Source organism: Taurulus bubalis, assembly GCF_910589615.1.
Source record: "Taurulus bubalis genome assembly, chromosome: 2".
Taxonomy (NCBI): domain Eukaryota; kingdom Metazoa; phylum Chordata; class Actinopteri; order Perciformes; family Cottidae; genus Taurulus; species Taurulus bubalis.
Window position 1 is genome coordinate 31,275,341 of NC_136590.1, and position 22,346 is coordinate 31,297,686.

The following is a 22,346-nucleotide window of genomic DNA, read 5'->3' on the forward strand; positions in this document are numbered from 1 at the left end:
GCATTTGGGGAAAAATATAATTTGACTGAAGAGCAGATTTTAACAGATTATGAGAGTAGTAACTGCCTGAAATGATGACAATTTACGGCTGATGATTTTGCGCTCACCGTCAACTCCTGACTGTAGAATTTCTTCAAATGTTTTTGGACGTTAGTTATCTTGTCCTCGTACCTCTCTTCGATTAGAGTCCTCTCTGCCTCCAAGGTCTCACTGTAGGGCAAGAAGACAACTGCATTCATTTCAAATACCGACATTTATCATAGTTTTAATGTTTCAGCTGTTATGGGGTATCTTTTTGAGGAAAAATAAAAAAGGAATGGAAATGATTTATGTTTCTAGAATTACAAGCAAATTTGGTTCTAAGAGGATTAGATTGTAGATTGCATCCAAAGTCAATGCACAGACACAAATTTCAGCCGAGCAGCGCGAATGGAACGTTGCAAATAATTCACGTGACGCTGAGTTGTGAAAACCAATCAACGTTAAGATGCTCCGCCCGTCATCGCCGCCGTCGCTGAATCCAACTGCTGCTGGTCCGCCTGAAGTAGCGTCAAACTTTTTGTCACACCCCACTTTGGAAGAAAAATGTTCATGCCCCACCACAAAAAACGTGCCTATTGTGGCAGCAATTAACCGGTTTTGGACGGAATATCTTTTTAAGATAATAAAAATAACATGCAACCTGTGCAAAACAAAATGAGTGCAGATATGTGAGCCATCGCGTTGTATCAGTATTAGTGGCTGCAGTGAGCTGCTTTCCTCTACAAATCTTTTTAAAACCGGGTTGTAGATTGGATATGGCCACTCAATTCATGCTGTATTCAACTGTATTCTGTTTTGAGAGACGCAACAGCAGAAAAGCCGATCTCACGAAGACCGGCTTTTGGAAAAACGGCAAGAATCGGCGGATCGCGCAAGCGTAACCCGTTAAAGGCGTAACAACGTTTTATGTCTGCGTACTTCGTAAAGTTCTCGTGTAGCGGTCGTCCTGAAACCACAAGGTAGCCGGTTCGATCCCTGCTCTCCATAGTTTGCATGTCGAAGTGTCCTTGAGCAAGACACTGAAGCCCCAGTGCTTCACAGCAGCACACTGCTCCTTAATTACAAAGGATGGGTAAAATGCAGAGAATAATTTCTCCACTGTGGGATTAATAAAGGGTTATTTACAGTGACCTTGACCACCAAAATATAATCAGTCCATCCTTGAGTCCAAGTGGATGTGTGTGCTCAATTTTAAAAAATTAAAATAAATCATATAGTATGGTCTAAAAAGTAGCAGTATGCCATAAATGTCACAAAAAAAGTCCATGCATAGTATGCCATAAACAAAGTCTTTGTAACGTTTGCAATAACATGTCAATGTCATGCTATAGTATGTCATAAATAGATTTATTTAAAAATGTAAGCATAGCAGGTCATGAATGCTGCCTCGTTAGTATTAAATAGACCACTTAAACAAAGCAAACACACACCTGAAGCCATCTTGCATCCCAGAAATGACCTCCATCATCTCAGAGACCACCTGCTCTCTCACATTTGCCTCAAGAACATCTTTCTCGTCCCGCTGGCGCTGCACTTCTCTCTTCAGCACATCGATGGCCTGCAGCAAAGCCTTAATAAAGCACAGTCAGCTATTAGGAACATTGGACAAGTGGCTGTTAAAATTTTTTACTGGTTTTAGTTGATCTTTAAGATATAATCTAGACAAAACACAACCGTTGAAAGCCTTGATGGCAACATTTTATGACTACAAAACTATAATTATAAATATATTAAGCAAGGTAAAGAAAACTGGGTATGAGAGTAGAATAAATATCTAACCATCACATATGTGTCAGAGGCGCTTACCTCAGTATTTAACATGGTGATATCTCCGTCTTCAACGTCACTCTCATCTCCTTCCTCCTCCATCACTGAGCTGTCATTACCATTTGCTGTTGGCTCACGCAGAAGGGACAGGATGTAGGCCACTCTGGTCTTTGTGGACGGGCCATGCACCAGCTGAAATGATACAAGGGATCCCTTATTTCTCCTTTTTCTTTGGTCTCACATGGAAGACTTATATCAGTCACGAAGTTGTACGAAACAAGATGTTTTTGTTTTTTACTTGAGTAGCAATAGCAGAGAATTTGAGGGCTTGGAGAGTCTCGTCGTAGATGGAGGCACATGGGTTGATGTTGACCACCATGCTGGACGTTCCTCTGCCACAGAAGAAACCCTGCAGGACTCGGGTCATTTTACTGTCCCTGAAGGGCACCACTTGAGGGGGTCGCGATCTGGCGAGGTCATATAAAGTTTTTAAAATAAAGCTCTGTCTCAAACAGATCGTTCCAATATCTTATGAGAAAATACATGTGTTGTATATGAAGCACTTGGCAATACTGCCTCACATGATATTAAACAATATTATCATTGGATTGTGAATTGCAGAAATTAATATTAGAAAAGCTGAGTACTTTTTTTTTTTTAACTTGGGAACAGAACAAAATTATAGGAAAAAAAAAGAGTTATGTACATTTTCATTATTTACTACTACTAACGCATCAAGAGAGTTCACCGGTGGTGTACGGTCTCTCCAAGTTATGGTTAAACACGTACTTGTTGTTCTGGTTGTGCCTCAGAGCAGCAATACAGCGTCCCAGTGTTAAAAGGGAGGTGTTGATATTGTTGGCCTCTTTCATCCGCTCACCATTACGCTGCTCTTTACAGCGTTCAGACCCAGCCAGATCACAAACCGTCAATCTGAAGAGGAGAGAGTGCAAGATGATGTTTTATTGCAAACTCAATATACCAAAATCAACCGAAGTTCAAATTTAAAGTCGGTAACTAAAGGTTAACTCACTCGCTGATGTGCGTGGCCTGGGCTGAATCCGTCTCTGGACGGACGTGCAGGACACGAATGGAGAAAACGCTGTGGCTGAGTAGGCGATACATTTATTATAAGAGATGAAACAAGTGTGCACCAAACAGATTTTTTTTAAATATGGCAAAAGTTGAATGTGCTCTTACCTACCTACGGCTGGAGTTTTGGTTGAGGTGAGTGCTGGCAAAGCTCTGGTTACGACGTCCAGCCTTCAGAATCCTCCAAGCTTCCTCAGCACTGCGGACCTGGATCCAGGCAAGGTCTGGTATAACAAGTGGAAAAAGCAAAAGAAATGTACACTGGAAAATCGGCAGCAGCAACAATAAAACACGTTTGATGTGCTACTATACAGATAGCAATAGTAAAAAAGCAAACACACCGTTTAAAGTATTTTATCATCTATAGGGGTGCTTTTATCTAGTGTTTCACTTTCACCCAAAGAAGCAGTCTACAGTTTATAATGTAATTTCCAGCTTAATTAACTTTAACATGCATCAGATGTGAGAAGCTGCATACTGGGATTGAGCTTCAGGAAGGTTCCACACATACACACCATACTAATTAAACAGATTTAGAGAAACATCCTTTCTGTGAATGAGTAAGTGTTACCTTTCACATAAGGGTTGCCCTGCTTGTCGTCACTGAGTCGCAGCGTGATCCTTTTTCTGGGCTGCAGGGAGGGTGAAGCGTCCAGTAGGTCGTACAGGAACTCATTGTAGATCTCGTAGAAGGCCACCCAGATAGAAAACTGCACCCCTTCCGCCAGATCATCTGCTCCACTGTGTGAAAGGCTGTCAGGCTCCAGACAAACACTGTCAGTGTCTGTAAAAGCAATGTATGATGTTCTTTTAAAAGAAAAGGCTTTTACAAAAGGCAACAATGATTTGAATTAGAGATGTCAACAGTTAACCACCACGAGCATTTGTCAGTCAACAGGTTGATTAACGGTCAATATATAAATTGAACATGTTGACTATTTGAGCTATACAGTCAAGACGCACCACGCCAAGCTGTGTGGCACAGAGTCTGGCGTGTGTACCAAACATCTGGACACACACCAGATGTGTGTATCAGTCTGTTTCGCTCACAGGACAAATTAAAGAGCAGGTGAGAAAGCAGAAACATTTGTATTTAAATGTTTCAATTCAGAATCAATACGTAATCTGATGAGTCTTTATAAAGACTGCCGATCAGACAATTTAGAACAAATATTGGCTGATAATGATCGTTGACCAATCGACCAGAGCACCTGATCAAAATGCGGCAATAAACTTAAAAAAAGAAAATACAAGACATTTACAACAGAAAACATTCAAATTGGATGAATATAGCTTTTTCAAATGCAGCCCCAAAGCTCACTCAGTCAATGGCGCACCAGAGTAAGAAAAGCAACTTTTGTATGTCTCATCATTTCGCGTTTTATTTCTTAAAGATTAACTCGTTACTGCTACTGACTAATGGAGGCAGGGTTCTCTTTATTAAGTCTGAACTGGATGTATACTACAAATGAAATGCATTAGGCACGAGTAATATAGCAATCTTGTTGCCATAATTGCGTTGTCTCGTACTATCTGTAGCTGGTCAGCAATACCATATAAAGTTGTCCTACACTATCCACCCATCAGAAGTGCAACTGGTATTCAACTAAACAATATGTGTTGTGTATGCCGTTTAACATACTTCAACTCTCAGTAAAAGTACTTGCATTTGCTCAAGAGCATATTGGAAAAATGTGTGACAGACTTTAAAATGTCTCAAATGTGTCTCCATTTGTAATTTACTGGTGCCCTCCTCACCTTCAAGCTGGGTGGCAATGTTACTTGTAGAGGAGAGTCCTCCAACGCCGCTGTCCCAGATTGAAGTGTTACCACCTCGACGAGAAGTCAGATTCTCATTCTGCAACAACAACAAAAGGACGTCAGCTCATATCTGTGTGCAAGAAGACGTTCTAATATTTATAATTCTTTAGATGTAAACCAAGACTGCACAATAGACAAAACAGTTAAAAAAATAAAAGTAAGTTAACTAGTCATCTCAGCTCACTTGTCTCCTAAATCACAATTACCTAGAGAGACACATGACCGTCTTTTCCATTAATAAGACATAAACAAACTATTTTGTACACTACTTCCTTGGTTGTTAGTGTCATTTGCTTTCCATAGAGAGGTACACAGACATATTTGGAGATCGAAAGCATTTTATATCTGGAGCACACTGATGGTGAGTCATGTAAATTTAGCTGGACATTTTTCGGTCTTAAAATGTTTACCTCTTTAAGCAGAGAGTTTCTGCGGATTTCCTCTACCCTGATCTCTCCGGAGTTGAGCTGTCTCACATCCTGATTCATGACAGGCTTCAGGTCCATGGCACCATAGAGGCGACCTTGCAGTTTCCTGAACAGAGATACCAAAGCCCGGGGCAGGAGGCCGGCCTCTAGACCGCTGCCTGCAGGTCAAAGTTTGAGAATTTACATTTGCATTCTAGGCATTTAACTGGCCACACAAGCATTGAGAATGTTATATCTGTATCTCCAATCATTCCACAGAGCTTAAACACAACATCACAACCAAACCAGAGCTGTATACTGATGTGTTCAAGGTGTTTTACCTTGTATAGTGTAAGTCTTTCCAGAATTGGTGACACCATAAGTGTAGAGGAGCCGGTTTTCTCCTTGAAGCACATCTTTCACCATCTTCTTCATTGTGCACTCATAAAACTGTTGCTGTGTAGTCTCTGGCCCAAAAATCTATGAAAGATGGGTGATAATAAAAGCATGAGTATTTGGCTTTATTTACTTCAGGATACTCCTTGTTGTTGTTGTTGTTGTTGTTGTTTATTACTGACATTGGTTGTATGTCCTTGACTAGCAATACTTTAGTATTTAACTAAATGCACAAGCGTGACTCTACCTTTGAGAAACTAAACTTGTGCATGCTCTGGGTGATGCCCCTCTCTGCAGTCCTCATGTTCTGAGATTCTTTCGGAGCTTTGAGCAAGAGTGTCTCTTCATCTTGGACAGTCACACAACCCTAAAAGAGTGAACCGTGAGTACAAATGTGTACTAAAAACAATAAATGCATGTAATCAACCCACAGAATCAAAGTCTTACCTGTTCTTCTTCCCTCTGACTCTCGGTCTCAGTAAGCGGCCGGATGCGCAGAAAGACCTTAACCCTCTCTCTGTCCCCTTCGTCACAACTACCTTGTCTCACCACTGCAGGTTTCACTGCTAGTTTCTAGAGACACAAATTTAAAAACATCTTTATGTTTCGTTGCCTATATTGAATAATCTAAAACCGTAAGAAGAAGTCAGCAAGTCAATGTTACAAATATAAGTTTCAAAACATTTAATAAAAGGCTTTGTATGCATTTTTGTTACACCTTACTCACTGGGTCTGTAATGGAAGGACGGGTGTCCAGGCCAGGGGAAATGACAGAGAGCTCAGATAGACATAGTCTCGACAGGCCTCCATGCTCTGCTGCCGTTGACTGAAACACAGCCATTTCCTCGTCCTCATCAAAGGTGTATCCACACGGGGAGGACAAAGTCAGCGCCATGCTTACCTGTTGCAAGAGGAAAACTTGTAATGAATGGGAAGTTGGAATGAAGAAATTACAACTCGGCTTAAAACCTGACATGTAATGTCCATCTGCATATATTCTCAGGATCTGACTGTATCAGGATACAATATATATATATATATATATATATATATATATATATATATATATATATATATATATATATAAATAAATAGATTATAATACTCAATAAGACTTGTCTCAATTCCTCTCACACACACACACAAATGTGAGTGTGCCCCACACCTCTTATTAATTAAAATAAGGGTGTGTCATGAAACAACACGAGTAAACACACAGAAACTGGTTGAATCCACTTTGCCAAACAGTCAAAATGTAAGACTAGTCAAACAAGAAAATTATTTCACAGGCAATAACCTGTCTTGACAAGTTTAGTACGGGTGCAGAAGAATGACATAATTTGTATCAATAAAAAAAAGCAAAGAAGCACTGGGCTTCTTTGCGGTTTAATTAGCCTTCGTATAAACCCCAAACCAGATGTTCAACAGTGACAGTAAACACAACGAAAGGCTTTTTACTGTGCTCTATTCAGAGTTAACGTAAACAAGACATAGGGTCTAACAACAGTATGAATGGCTACGTCTATGTCCTGGCTGTCCCTCGCAGAAACGAACACCAGAGAGCACGATAAATATAACGCTATCTATTTATTTTAGAAAAAGAAACAAAGAATTATATTTCGATGAATGGCATGTAACGTAATATTTTGTATATATTATGTAAGACAATGCAACATTTTGGGATTAACGTTCACTGGTATGCGTACGAGTAACATACTAACGCTAAATACAGAGAATACTTAGAGTTAACAGCTAGCTTAACCTAACGTTGCATTAATTTAACTTACCTCGAAAGTGCGACGAGCGGCTGGATTCGAGTAAGGTATATTATTATAACGTTAAATGTTCTTCCGTTTCTGAGTATATCACCAAAAGTCAAGTTAGTTACTTGACAAAGAACCGGGGATACATTTGTATCAAAAACACGTGAAATAGCCTATTGCTTCTTCTCGCTATCGAAACACTCAGAGCCTCAGCTGACTTATTTTTACCCGAATGCGTTTGGTTTTTGAACAATGCGCTTCCCCTCCGGAGCGAGTCGCTGATTGGCTAAAGCCGGCGACGTCGCGCTCAACGCATCTGACGCAACGCACCGTCAACCGTGACGTCGACAAAGCGGAAGTATCGCGTTAAGATGGTTCTACTCACTCCCTTCAACAAAACGTTACGTGATCATTCGTTTTTAGACAAGTTCTCGATGGTTCTGAAAACGGGACGTTGTTGTCAGTCTGCCTTTTACTGCTTTTATGATATGAAAGCAGTAAAAGGCAGACTGAAAACCACGTGTATTCTGACTAATTATGACTTTCATCATAGTCTCAGATTCAATCCAGCCATACAAATGCAACACCAAGAGTTTGGCCAGCAGATGTCGCTTTCAAATCAAAAACACCCTTTGAAATTTAAATGAATCCAAATTGTGAACAATCAGTGCTTCAGGAGGCTATGCTTACCAAAGTATAAGCTAAGCGCCCCACTGAAACTGTAATTTATTTAACTAATACCTCCTTCAGGAGCTCCTATTACCCGTTTAAAATAAATGTGGCATGAGGGAGGGAGGAGAAAGTCATTGTATGTATAGAAAGTAGAAGTAAAGACGAGGACGACAGAGAAGTGAAGACCCCAAAATTAAAATGTCATATTTATTTCACATGCACACCACACAAATTGCTAGCCTACATTTTACATGATAATCTAATTGATACAAATTTGTTAAACACTGGATGGGGAACACAGGCTACATTAGGAATCCTGCAGTTGACAAACAGTTGAGGTGCTCAACAATATAAATCCGTGCCACTAGCAATATAATATGGCACACATGAAACAGCAAAAGGCATATATGTGAAGTAATTCTAAGTAATATGACCATGTTACCTCTAAAGAAACTGCAGGGAAGTGAAACACTGGATTTTCTCTGAACAAACGTGGTTTATTGATAACAAAATAATGAATTACACATGGCAAGAGCCGTATTTAATAACATCATCTACCTCGGAGGTATGAGCTGCATGTTGTGATTTGACACTTAGACAAAGTACTTCAATAGTTGCTCTTAAACCTCGAACATTGCTCTGTTCTTTGCAAAATTGAACAGCCTGTAATGTATCAATATCAATAACTGAAACAGTTCAATGAAAACACAATATTGCATGGAGCCTCATTCAGGGATACGGTCAGTGTGAATTATACACAAGTGTGTGACTGCAATTTTTATTAGCTATAAAAGTAAAAATAAACAAAATAAAACGAACGAACAAACTTTTTAACATATTTAACTTTCTGAATCCATGAACAAACACCATTCGGACATTACTGGCCATTTTTAAAATATATGAATGAAAGCATTTAGCTTTTCTTGATGATTCGCCCACCTGTATCAGTAAACCTGCATTTCACATTGTTTAGCCATTAAAGTCTTCTCCTGGTTCAAAGTGTTGCTCCATAGTGGTGGCGATGCTGTGAATACTAACGTGGTTGTGTGAATTTTGGAGCCTTTGTTTCTGCACACTGTGCTGAACACCATAACAGAAGTAGATGATTAAACCTGTTTGAAGACAAATGACATCTCCTTTGATCATGTTTGTTATTTTGATGCCTGTACACATTTTGCTTCAATGAAAATGTGTATTTTATAGTGATGTTGATTCAGTTACCTATTGCCATCCACACGGCATAGCGGATCCATGTGTCCGATCCAAGTTGAACCATAAGATAGACATTGACAAAGGTGCTGAAAACAGGAAGCAATGGCACAAAAGGAACCTGGCCATATGAAAGAGCAGAATTATCATGACAATAATATCAAAGCAATGAAAAGAAGTACACAGTTTCAAGAAATCTGTGAAATGTTACTGGTTGGGTATTTTTTTCTGTTGGGACTGATTTCCTACATTTAGTAATTATGATTTCAGTCATGTTCAATGTATATCTTTAAATGTGCACTTTAAGATAGATGAGGCATACCATGAAAGCAGCTTTGGTTGTGTTCTGTGGTTGTCTCCAGATGATTAAAGTAATGAGGACCAGCATCAGCGCGATGATAGAGACACAGAGTAAACTCCACCACTCCAGGGCCTGCAGGGAGTCCACACCCTGAGATATGACGAGGCTTAAGATGATCGCTAAAAAGACTGAGGAGAACAATGTAAGTCCCAATGATTGTTAACAATTGTCTATGCTGTATAATATTCAAGGATGGGGCTGAGATCACTTACTAATACAAACAGTCAAAAGAGACACATTCTTTGATGTCCGTGAGGTGACTTGTGAAGGAGGAAATACGACTCCATTAACTGTAAAGGGTTCTGGTTTGCTGAAGCTTGAATCCTCGCTGAGGTCTCCTTGGTACCTGTGAAAGTGAGGAAATATGAATAAATACACCCAAACATAATGTATTTCCATATTTTGATTTAGCTGTGACTTAAACGTGGAATCCGTGGGTTTTATTCCTGTTTCTTTGTTTTTCCTGGTTCACAACAATGAATTGCATCCATATGTATAATACAGACAATGCCATCTTATTTAATGATCTTTTGTCATCACCAGTAAAGGCAGTTAAATGGAAGAAAAATGCATTCTTAATTAAGGTAGAAGCTCCAAAGTATCTGCCAGCTGTTATAAAGGAACAAAGTCTACTATTCGCTCATGAACCATTTTCCACCAACGACACCAACATCACTCATAAACATCACAAACAAACATGGTAGCTATTAAGATTAGAGTAATAATACCACACATATGTTCATGATCATGAATCTTACCTTAATATGAGGATACATATGGCAACAAGTGTGTAGGCAAAAAGGGTCCCAATCGACATCATGTCAACGAGCGCTTTCAGGTCAAACAATAACGCCATGATAGCTGAAAAGACATGAATAATAATGATAATAGTAATCCACATGAATTTAAATAGTTTATCTTGTGTTAATTTCAGGTCATCATATTTCAACTCCAGCGCTCTGTTCGATACTGCTTTAAAAGGAAAACATTATCTTCTCACCAAATACAGTATTTCCCCTCAAATAAAAAAAGACATTTAGATGTTTAGAATAAGTGTAGTTTACATAAACCTTTGAACTCCTGAGGTCAAAACAGGAAGGTGTTTTAAAACAAAGCTTTAAAACGATCATAGCGTGTGTTGGCAGTCTTACCTGCTACAACCCCTGAAGCCAGGGTCGCTATAACAGGACTTTGTCTTTCACTCAATTTACTGAGAGGTCTGAAGAGAAGTCCGTCCCTGGCCATGGCAAAAAGCACACGGGGCATTGGAAACATCGATCCTAGTAGGCTGTGGGAAAAGTTATTCATGTTATTTGCTTTTGTTTTAATTCACAATAGGGATTACAGTTAATTTACAGGATGTATGTTAGCCAAGGACAAGGATAATTAAATAATCTAATTGAAATAGAAATAGAAAATAAGGTAAATCCAAGGAATGATTGGTTTGCAAAGTTTAATTGCTTTTCATACCTTGTTGACAGTGCACAAAGGGATCCCACAGACACTAGATACTTTGCAGGGCCCCAACCGATGTATGTAAAGGCCACGGGCAACGGGCTGTGAACATTGAGCAAATAGTACGGCATCATAAGAGTCAGGGCGGCAGACACACCAAAGTAAGCCAGAAAGCAGATGAGGAGGGATGCCACGATGCCGAGTGGGATCGACTTCTGAGGGTTTTGAACCTCCTCTCCTGAAGAAAATAACAGATCATTACTATATAGTGTAGTAACTTATTGTTCTAACTCACACAGGCTCCGCAAAATTTCCTGATTTGCTGGCTACGCTTATGAACATTTCAAGTGGGCGAATACCTGCTTGTGATTGGAGAAGATTATTACCCATAGATGCCAGAGGACTCTGCCTGTGCTTATAGACCGAGGGTCATCTTACAACATTGTAACCATTTATATCATGCTATGCCCCTGTATCCTCTCTCAGTCTTGCATTGTACTGCATCCATGTTAGTTTACCTGTTGTGGCAATGCAGTCAAATCCAACAAATGCATAAAAGCATGTGGCAGCTCCTGCTAATGTTCCCTCAAAGCCAAATGGGAAAAATCCGCCACTGCCATATATGCTTGTGTCATTCAGTGACGTGTAATTTCTGCAAAGAGAAGACATGTTGATGCTTGGTGCAACAATCATTCATGCAACAATAATCGACCAACTGAATGATACATATTACAAGCTTACACTGAGCAAGAAAGGTCAACAATAGAACCCTGAATATTACTGTACAAAAAGTGAGACGTTACATGTGGATGTGGCACAGTAGGGGGTGGAAACACTTTTATTTTTCTTCATTGTATAAAAAATAAAAGAACCCATACTCAAATCCATCTAGGAGAGATTCTTCCCCGATGTACCAGTTGTTGATGTCCCCCTTAATGACTCCAGAGAGGATAACAAACAGCAACACCAGAACATTAACTGCTGTAAAAACCTTATTTACAATAGCAGACTCTTTAACACCAAATGCAAGAATCCCTAGAAAGGAAACAGACAGAAAATATAACGTTGGTCATGAATACAATGGAACCTTGTTCATAAAAAAGATACTCAACATGCGTTAAAAATATATTATAAAATGTTATTATAATCTACTATAATTTCCTCCAGAGTCCACACATACATCACAATACAAAATGCTTACACTTGGTTACAAGTCACAGGGGTTTGGATTATGAAACTTGCCTGCCAGGAGCATTATGAGGCCAGCTGCAAAGAAGTCTGGGTAGGGAGCCAATCCAGGTAAGTTCATCGCAGCTTGTTTTCCCAGAGAGTTGGCAATGACATTTCCAATGAGATCGTCAAAGGTCCCACTCCATGCTCTGGCAACACTTGACGTCCCTTAAAAACAATTTGTTTTAGATTTGAGGCTCATTTGAAAGTGTAAGAGGACAGAAGTATTTACAAGATACTTTCCCAAGATGACTATTAAACATCCACCACATGGATTAAATATATTTCAGAGTGTGCCACTATCTTTACCAATGACATAAGACAGCAACAAGTTCCAGCCAGTGATAAAAGCCCATATCTCTCCCACAGTCACGTAGCTGTAGAGGTATGCAGAGCCGGTCTTGGGAACACGAGCTCCAAATTCAGCATAGCAAAGTCCAGCAAAGACAGAGGCCACCGCTGCAATCAGGAAGGCGATTATGATACTGGGCCCGGCCACGGCTCTGGCCACTTCTCCCGACAACACGTACACACCGGCCCCCAGCGTGCTGCCGACCCCCAGGGCCACCAGGTCGAGGGTCGTCAGGCATCGCTTGAAGTTGGACACCTCTCCTTCAGGCTCCAGAGGTTTCGTCCGTGACAGGCTCTGCAGAAATAGCAGTATCTTTGCACCAGACATCCTATTAATCAAGACATCGTGTTTCATTGATCGCTCGAGATAAAGCCACACAAAAATGGCTAGGCAATTGCTTGAAAATAGCACAGATTGGGATTTTACATAAACATTTAGTTTACAGCTATTCAACATAGCACACAAAACAGACTCAATTACATTTTCTCAAGAAAATGTTAAATGTACCGGTAAGCACTTTTCCAAATCAAACGTTAGACACAAATGAAACCATGTGTAACTTAAATATTATACTAATCCTCCGCATTACAGTCAATTTTATCAGAATACAAGTTCAGCTATTGATTAAAACAAATATTGCAATTGGATCAAAGTGATGCCATTTACATGATTACATTTTCACAATGTCATCACATGATTTTACCTGTTTGTGCTGTAAAATTGCTGTAATGTCTTTCAGCCAAGAAATTGCTATGAGATCACATTCAGTAAGCTGCAAGCACAAACACACACTAGCACCCACAATAAGCAATTAACGGTCCTTGTTTATGAAAAAGGAAGACATTAAAGTAGGTAGTCATTAGTGTACATTTTATAATTTACTATTTACATGATGTATCCATTATTCATCACTAACTACATGTAGAGTCATTTGATAACATTTAATTAGATGTTTAGAGCAAAACAAATTGATTATATTATATAAAAAAAGCTGAGATCATTGCCAAAAGATTGTATGCCGATTCTTATCAGAAAGACATTCTTACCTTTCCAGCTGAATACCGCAGTAGTGTGACCACACACTACCTGTGAGGATAAATCCATTCACTGTGAACTCTTTGCTGCTCAACATTTTTGACACATTATGTTACATTTCAGACATACGTGCCATTTCTGAAAAATACAGGGTACGAATGATTTTTTTTAGGCCACGTCTGCAATGTCAAACAATAACACACATTTCAGAAACCATGGAGGCCTTTACGACAAATTTTACTTGAATTGTTTTAATGAAAAAATTAAACAGACTCATTTTGTATTCATATTTGTACAATAAAACACAATAATAATAATAATAATAATAATAATAATAATAAAACCATGATTGGCATTAAAACATGAATTATACATGTCTTGATTGACACAACAAAATTGACACTGTTGAGAACTAAGTGATGCTGTGACTTTGCTTTTATGAATTAAACTAATTCAAACATTACAAACATTACACAACAAAAGGGTAACCCTTAGCATATTAATGTATTACTCATTATAATTCATTTAAACTCAAAGTTTAAATGATTTATACATTTTCAGATGACTGATTTTATTTTATTTTATTCTAGACAAAGAACAACAACAATGCTGGGTGAAAACATCACACAGTTGAACAAATGGTTGATTTTCCTTTTCAACAGTGTTTCAGTGAATTTAACTTTCTGATTCAAGATCCTGAAACCTGTTGAGTCTATAAGTCCTCAGTCCTCTTTCACCATGTCCAACGACACCTTTTGTTGCTATTTTTGGACGAAACAACTCTTTACTATACTTAGAGACTTAAATCATTATCTTTAGAAGGTGATTAGTTTCAGTTTGAATCATAGTAACTTTACAAATAATGGTGATATGACAGCTACAAATTCTGGGTATCCCTTAGCTTAGTACTTTTTAACACCCAACTAATACTTTGACTGAATCTTTATAATTGTGTTTGTATTAGATCATCCACATGAGGACAGTGTTTCCAGCTCTGCTAATGCATGTTCCGGAAACATTTGAGTATTTCTGAATCTCCTGCTGTTGTTCAAACACCTCTCACATGTTGTGGTCCAACTGTGCTTTTCTTTATCCAGTTAAACTCTATCACTGATGGAGAGGTGGATGACTTTCTTCCGGCTGTGACAAATAAGAAACTTTGATTAACGTTAGAGTGCATACTTTGTATCACATATGCCCGATGTCTCGAGGACACACAGCTTTGGGTCGTGCCAGAGATAAGTCAACATGTTGTAAAGTAAAATTGTTTTCACAGGAGACATCTGCTCAGCAACAAATTGAAGACCCGTTCATCAGAGCATAAGGAGGCAGCAAATTGTTTGAGGAACATAATGGTGCGATCCACTGCTTCCAGGGCTTCCTGGCATCATGCTGCAGCTCTTCTGGCAAAATGCAATACAAGTTTAAACCTGCCTGGAAAAAAAAGACTGTCATGAGGATCAAATCTAAATGTGTAGGTGACAAGAATACTGAGAAATGTGTTATTCATTCATACAAACATAAATAAAAATAGCACTGAGGCAATTTTTACTTAATTTGAGTAATGCAAACATAAACATCCAGTTAGGCCTACACAACTTAAAATACACATCTATGAAAGCCATAGACAAAGATAACTTTTACCTTTAGTCTCTTTTTTTCTCATATTCTAAGCTAGCATGCATGATTGTGTTCGTTGTAATTATGTGGTAATAGTTGACCATTTCTAAAACCTCTCCCACTTTAGATTGCGATGACTTTAGTTCAGGCGGAGTGAACTGGGTAGACTTCATTAGCTGAAGGAAATTGACTATCCCTCTCCCTGTTAATGATTCATCTGCAGAAAGAGGTTCAGAGGCTCACACTATTGTTCAGTGAATTCATTCAACACCCTGGATATTTTAGGAAAAAGACCTTAAAATCGGCGTATGCCTGCAGATGAACTTTTTCATTTAAATCAGGTGGTAAGTTTGATTCTGTACTATTTTACATGCTTGATGTTTTATTGTTTTTATTTTGGAGTTAAAAAGCACTGAATAACTGTTAAAGAGTTAGAATTCAGCCATCGTCAGCTTACTTTTTGATTAAGGTTTGACTAAGAATGAATCTGTTATTTAAAACAGATGGTAATATTACGGTCAATTACTATGCGGATTTAGCTTTTTAAACATTTGTATGTTTGTATCTATTTTTTATAATTTCAGAACAGGTAAAAAGTGTTTGAGTGGTAATTTGGGTGTTTTAATCATTGTAATTTATGAAGAATACATGGGGGAAATTGGATACTAAATTTGATACTGGATGATTATTTGATTATACTCTATAATTTTTTTTTTTTTTTTAATGCAAAATATGCTTTCCATCCAAAATGATGTCATGAAGAAAATGAAATATATTTTATAAGGCTGTACATAGACCTCAATAATGTTTAATATGGCAAACAGTGGCTCTTTCAGCCGTTAGTCACTTCATTATCACAGCTCTGCCCCAGCATTTTTCCAGCAGTATTAGCCAGATGCAGCAGGCTTCTCTCCATGGTGACTGGCTTCACTGGCCACAGCATGAGACCGAGCACTTAAAAGAAGGAGGGTCATTAGAATGTGACTTCACTCATGTATGTCCACAATCTATTTCAGTTCAGATGGATATTTCAAGCAGCATGACTGCAGCGTTACTGAGGTGTGAAAAGCTAAAATGAATCTTCTTCGAAACATTACCAGGTCAGCCAGCTCTTAAAACACTTTTCCAAACTCTTAAAAAAAAACATGTGTAACTGCGTAGCCCTGTTCGAGAATAATAGCCTCGGGTCATGTTGGTTTATAACACCATTTTGCCCTCTCTCCATGTTTATATGGGAAAGTGAGCTCAGTGCTTGGGGTTTATTGGGTGGCGTCCACAGAGATTGCATAATTAAGAAAAAGAAAAGCATCTCAAGCTAAAATATAGTTTTCTTTTCTCCATGTATTTTTATTTTTTATTGGAATATATTGAATATCCCATTTAGAGCCCATTTGACGACAAAAGTATGATATGTTTTTCCTGTTTTCTCTACAGTCAGACAATCTCATCAGTGCAAACATGAACAACACAAAACAGTGCAGCAAGCAGATTGATGGGAGAAGATAATACTGAGAATACACCTTCACTCAGGGGAGTTGTAGAGAATAATCCTACGCAATAGAAAGAAAACAAAGATGAGACTGGTTCTGTATTACCTGATAGTGTTGGGGTCCAGTTATGTGATTTCAACCTATGGGCCCCATCAGAGAGCACAGATGACTGGTGATATTTTGCTCGGGGGTCTTTTCCCCATACACTTTGGAGTTGCATCCAAAGACCAAGACCTCGCAGCTCGGCCCGAGTCCACACAGTGTGTCAGGTAACATTTTGAGACCCGTTTACATGATTTGACTGAATGAGTTTGCTCAACTTGTTTAAATCCAATGGCTTTTTTTTTTGCTCTTACAGGTTCAATTTCCGTGGTTTCCGTTGGCTCCAGGCCATGATTTTTGCAATTGATGAGATAAACAACAGCAGTACTCTCTTGCCCAACATCACCCTCGGCTACAGGATCTTTGACACGTGCAACACAGTGTCAAAAGCCCTGGAAGCTACGCTTAGTTTTGTGGCTCAAAATAAGATTGACTCCCTGAATTTAGACGAATTTTGCAACTGCACTGATCACATCCCAGCAACCATTGCAGTAGTCGGAGCAGCTGGATCTGCAGTCTCCACAGCAGTCGCAAACCTACTGGGTCTATTTTATATTCCTCAGGTGAGTAACCGATCCATAACGGTACCACATCAATGGAAATGTCACAAGGCAACACTGTCCTAAAAACTATGCAAACATAGTTTACTTGCAGTGGATAATACATTCTACAGGAATGTAATGCCTCCTAGATGATGTGTTGTATCAACAATTTGACAAAACCTTTATATTAAACAATGATAATAAAGGAGATTACCTGAAATCTTTACCGTTTCAGATCAGCTATGGCTCTTCTAGTCGCCTACTGAGCAACAAGAATCAGTACAAGTCCTTCATGAGAACCATTCCTACCGATGAGTACCAGGCCACAGCCATGGCAGACGTCATTGAATACTTTGAGTGGAACTGGGTCATTGCTGTGGCCTCTGATGACGACTATGGACGCCCAGGGATTGAAAAGTTTGAGAAGGAGATGGAGGAGCGAGACATCTGCATTCACCTTAATGAACTTATTTCTCAGTATTTCGAGGATCATGAAATCCAAGCGCTGGCTGACAGGATTGAGAACTCCACAGCTAAAGTCATCGTAGTGTTTGCCAGCGGCCCAGATACCGAGCCTTTAATCAAAGAGATGGTGAAGAGAAACATCACAGATCGTATCTGGTTAGCTAGTGAAGCGTGGGCTAGCTCCTCTCTTATAGCTAAACCAGAGTATCTGGATGTTGTGGCTGGGACTATCGGCTTTGCTCTCAAGGCAGGGCATATTCCTGGCTTAAGAGAGTTCTTACAGAAAGTGCAACCAAAGAGAGACAGTCATAATGAATTTGTCAGGGAGTTTTGGGAAGAAACCTTCAACTGTTATCTGGAAGACAGCAAGAGACAGCAGGAAAGTGAGAATGACAGCACAAGTTTCAGGCCTTTGTGTACTGGTGAGGAAGACATCACAAGTGTTGAGACGCCGTACCTGGACTACACACACTTTCGTATCTCCTATAACGTGTATGTTGCAGTTTATTCCATTGCACAGGCCCTGCAGGACATACTCACCTGCACACCTGGACATGGACTCTTTGCCAACAATTCCTGTGCCGATATAAAGACAATGGAAGCATGGCAGGTAAAATGCAAATCAAAGCCATTAATTACAAAATCATATTATTTTAGCCAGTTTGAAGCATCTAAATGTGTGGTTCTGCCCCGCAGGCCCTGAAGCAGCTTAGACATTTGAACTACACCAACAGCATGGGGGAAAAGATGCACTTTGATGAGAACGCAGACATGGCTGCAAACTACACTATTATAAACTGGCACAGGTCTGCTGAGGATGGCTCTGTGGTGTTTGAGGAGGTGGGATACTACAACATGCACGTCAAGAGAGGAGCCAAACTGTTCATTGACAAGACAAAGATTTTGTGGAATGGATACAGTTCTGAGGTCAGTGTTAAACAGTGTCATTGTTTTGTCGAGGATGTGCACATTAATGTATGTTTTGGTGTGTTTTCCTTTTCCTGGCATGATCTACTTTGATCTACTCTAAATTTGCATTGTTACAATTGTTGCAGGGTCACTTAAAGCTACAGCAACTGGATTTGTTTGTCCACATGTGGGCAGCATAAATCACTATAAATACAACATTGACACCTCATGAAATTGTTACGGCAAACATGTTGACAAATACTTTCTCATTGGCTCGTCGCAAACATTGGCCGTCTGGGCAAGAAGCATTCAGTGGCTTTACAAGTGCTGGAGACAAGTTGATAAGAGCAGTGAGAGTGAACTAAACAGTAAGCGTGAGGTATATAAAACCAAAACAATGAAATTAGAAATATTAAAACATTACTACATTACTGCTTAAACATTACACATGGTCATTTGATCTATTGTTCATAAAAACATATTAGTGCAGCTTTAAGTTACTATTGGGAATTGGGGACCTGGTTTATTCCTTTAAAAAAAAATATATAATAATAATTCTTAATCCTCTTGAAATCCGTTGGATTCTTCTTCTTACTATTTTGATTATCATTATGTAATAACAACAAAAATAATAATAATGATACTAATGCATTCATTAATACATTTAGAGGTTATGATTTACGGTCATGTCCTTGTAGGTAAAAAAAGTGTCAAAAATCACCAGGTCATTCAAGACTTTTATAATTTTTTTAAAAGTTGTATAATAAATTCACTCTAAACGAATACTACCAACATTTATTCACAGATTATTTAGTTTCTGGAGATGAAATGGACTTGTATTTATAATTTAGCCTGCAAAACAAAAGACTATCTGAAGGGATTTCTTTGAATATAACTACCCATATTGCTCCTGATTTCTTGTTTTACAGTTTCTCTCGTGTTGACTTGATGAAATGATGAAACTTGATGAAATGTTCTGCTTTTTTTTTCATGCAATTTTTCTGTCCATTTACATCCTGTAGGTGCCATTCTCTAATTGCAGTGAGGACTGTGAACCTGGTACAAGGAAGGGGATCATTGACAGTATGCCCACATGTTGCTTTGAGTGCACTGAGTGCTCAGATGGAGAGTACAGTAATCATAAAGGTATTGAGATGCCGAACATTCACAATCTCATATCCACGAACGTTACACCTGGCTAGTGTTGCACTTATAACACAGATGATTTTTTGTATCTCTGCAGATGCTAGTGTTTGCACCAAGTGTCCATATAACTCTTGGTCCAATGGGAATCACACATTCTGCTTCCTGAAGGAAATCGAGTTTCTCTCCTGGATAGAACCATTCGGGATAGCTCTGGCCATATGTGCAGTACTGGGTGTGCTCTTGACAGCCTTTGTGATGGGAGTCTTTGTCAGATACCGCAACACCCCAATAGTGAAAGCCACAAACCGAGAACTGTCCTACGTTCTCCTGTTCTCACTCATCTGTTGCTTCTCAAGCTCCCTCATCTTCATCGGAGAGCCAGAGGATTGGACATGCCGTTTACGGCAACCCGCCTTTGGGATCAGTTTTGTTCTCTGTATATCTTGCATCCTTGTGAAAACTAACAGAGTACTTCTAGTATTTGAAGCCAAGATCCCGACAAGTCTCCATCGTAAATGGTGGGGATTAAACCTGCAGTTTCTTTTGGTGTTTCTGTGCACATTTGTTCAAGTCATGATATGTGTGGTATGGCTTTACAATGCCCCTCCCTCCAGCTACAGGAATCACGACATTGATGAGATCATTTTTATCACCTGCAATGAGGGATCTGTGATGGCTCTTGGATTTCTTATTGGCTACACATGTCTCCTGGCAGCTATATGCTTCTTTTTTGCATTCAAGTCACGGAAACTTCCAGAAAACTTTACAGAGGCGAAGTTTATCACTTTCAGCATGCTCATATTCTTTATTGTTTGGATCTCTTTTATCCCTGCATACTTTAGTACTTATGGCAAGTTTGTTTCAGCTGTGGAGGTCATTGCTATACTGGCATCCAGTTTTGGGATGCTGGCCTGTATCTTCTTCAACAAGGTCTACATCATCCTCTTCAAACCCTCCAGGAACACCATCGAAGAAGTCCGATGCAGCACTGCAGCTCACGCTTTTAAAGTGGCTGCAAAAGCTACACTGAAACATAATACAGCTGCGAGAAAAAAGTCAGGCAGCATCGGCGGATCTTCTGCCTCGTCTCCGTCCTCATCCATCAGCCTCAAGACCAATGGCAATGACTGCGACGCGACTTCAGTAAAGCATAAGCCAAGGGTGAGCTTTGGCAGTGGAACAGTTACTCTGTCCTTGAGCTATGAGGAGTCGAGGAGGAGCTCTCTGATTTGATAGCATTGGGTGGAAACATCAGCATCATCTAACCCATTAATGGGGTGGGACTTTATTTGGAAATGCATTTACATGTAGACCTTTTTATCTTCCCATTTCCTTAACAATTTGTCTGAAAGATGGCCAGTCCAAATGATATACTGTACTTTACCTGAATCCTGTGACTCTTATTATTTTCAGCATTACCCTGATGTACACAAAGCTAATAGCAACCATTTTGTACAATTAAAAAAACATGCAATTAAATCTTGAAGTCGTTTTTTTCAATAATAGTCGACTTTCAATAATATTTAATGTAAACTTTGTGTCTGTCTATATCTATCTATCTATCTATCGTTACACACATATTGTAAACATTAAGACTAAGAGTAAACATATAGTCAGAACAAGTTTAAGTTAACTGACAAAATAATCCTCCATGCATTGGCAGCACAAAGACATGCCTATTGTGCCAATATTTGACCAGAGGACAACCCAAGCTCTTTAAAGCGGGGCAGGGGGATGTATGACTCACATTGTAAATACACAATTGCAGGATGTCGACTCAACGTGTCATACTTCGTAGGTTCTATTGTGATCAATCATAACTTAACAAAAGAAACGGATGAAGTCTGTCAACATGACATTGCCAAATCCATTCCGCCTTATTTCGGGTGTATTTGGGTAGAACAGCGTGTGAAACAAATTCGAAATATTTGTTTGGCTTAATATAAGAAGCATCACCGCTGTCATCAGTCAGACTAAACCACAACATCAAAAGATTCCCCTTTCCAATTTAGACTCTTTTGTAATAAATCATTTGGGATTTCTTTGGGATATTCTGTACTTCTCCGTTTCCCTCCAGACAAAGTCTCCTTTTTGCATTATGTCTAATGTAGAAAAATTACAAATGTTGTCTTCCAGCTAACACAACTGTAATAACTTGAATTACTTTGAAGTACAACCACAATCTAATATGCTTGTATAAATAACTCAAATTCTCTCAGAAATATAGATCTGAATAAAAGAAAAAAACTGATCAAAACAATGAACATGCTGATGGGACATTTTGGTGTAGATCTCTCAAAGAACTTTCTCTGCTTCAAGCTATCACAAGTCTCTGACAACTGCAAACAGTACAGGCCTATCTCACATGCTAATGCCATTCTCACAATAGGACTACACATGACCTAACAGTTTGGAGGAGGTACAGAGAAGAGGGAGGAGCGGCTCGGCTCTGATCCACTCAGAACTCAGT

The 22,346-nt window shown here is 39.1% G+C and overlaps 3 protein-coding genes across 3 annotated transcripts in view; 1 reads left to right on the plus strand and 2 right to left on the minus strand.

Annotated features, from left to right (window-relative positions):
- The window catches only part of kif20a (kinesin family member 20A), a gene marked incomplete at its 5' end in the record, with an annotated part of 46,147 nt that overhangs the window by 2,816 nt on the left and 20,985 nt on the right, over positions 1–22,346 (minus strand). Inside the window, 14 exons of the mRNA XM_079214485.1 lie at positions 108–210; positions 1,473–1,612; positions 1,849–2,001; positions 2,108–2,276; positions 2,599–2,742; positions 2,843–2,917; positions 3,014–3,125; positions 3,473–3,685; positions 4,660–4,759; positions 5,133–5,308; positions 5,471–5,609; positions 5,773–5,892; positions 5,973–6,098; positions 6,253–6,421. Coding sequence (XP_079070611.1) covers positions 108–210; positions 1,473–1,612; positions 1,849–2,001; positions 2,108–2,276; positions 2,599–2,742; positions 2,843–2,917; positions 3,014–3,125; positions 3,473–3,685; positions 4,660–4,759; positions 5,133–5,308; positions 5,471–5,609; positions 5,773–5,892; positions 5,973–6,098; positions 6,253–6,421 — 1,939 coding nt within the window. The remainder of the gene's footprint in view (positions 1–107; positions 211–1,472; positions 1,613–1,848; positions 2,002–2,107; positions 2,277–2,598; positions 2,743–2,842; positions 2,918–3,013; positions 3,126–3,472; positions 3,686–4,659; positions 4,760–5,132; positions 5,309–5,470; positions 5,610–5,772; positions 5,893–5,972; positions 6,099–6,252; positions 6,422–22,346) is intronic.
- On the minus strand, positions 8,930–12,894 carry LOC306752873 (cationic amino acid transporter 2; the record flags this gene model as incomplete). Its single annotated transcript, XM_079236701.1, has 11 exons — positions 8,930–9,072; positions 9,182–9,290; positions 9,492–9,658; positions 9,743–9,876; positions 10,289–10,391; positions 10,682–10,818; positions 11,001–11,223; positions 11,504–11,637; positions 11,864–12,020; positions 12,228–12,383; positions 12,525–12,894. The coding sequence occupies 11 exons, from the start codon at positions 12,892–12,894 to the stop codon at positions 8,930–8,932; spliced, it is 1,833 nt and encodes a 610-aa protein (XP_079092827.1).
- Positions 16,797–21,109, plus strand: casr (calcium-sensing receptor; the record flags this gene model as incomplete). Its single annotated transcript, XM_079214071.1, has 6 exons — positions 16,797–16,981; positions 17,071–17,377; positions 17,592–18,431; positions 18,518–18,748; positions 19,753–19,876; positions 19,974–21,109. The coding sequence occupies 6 exons, from the start codon at positions 16,797–16,799 to the stop codon at positions 21,107–21,109; spliced, it is 2,823 nt and encodes a 940-aa protein (XP_079070197.1).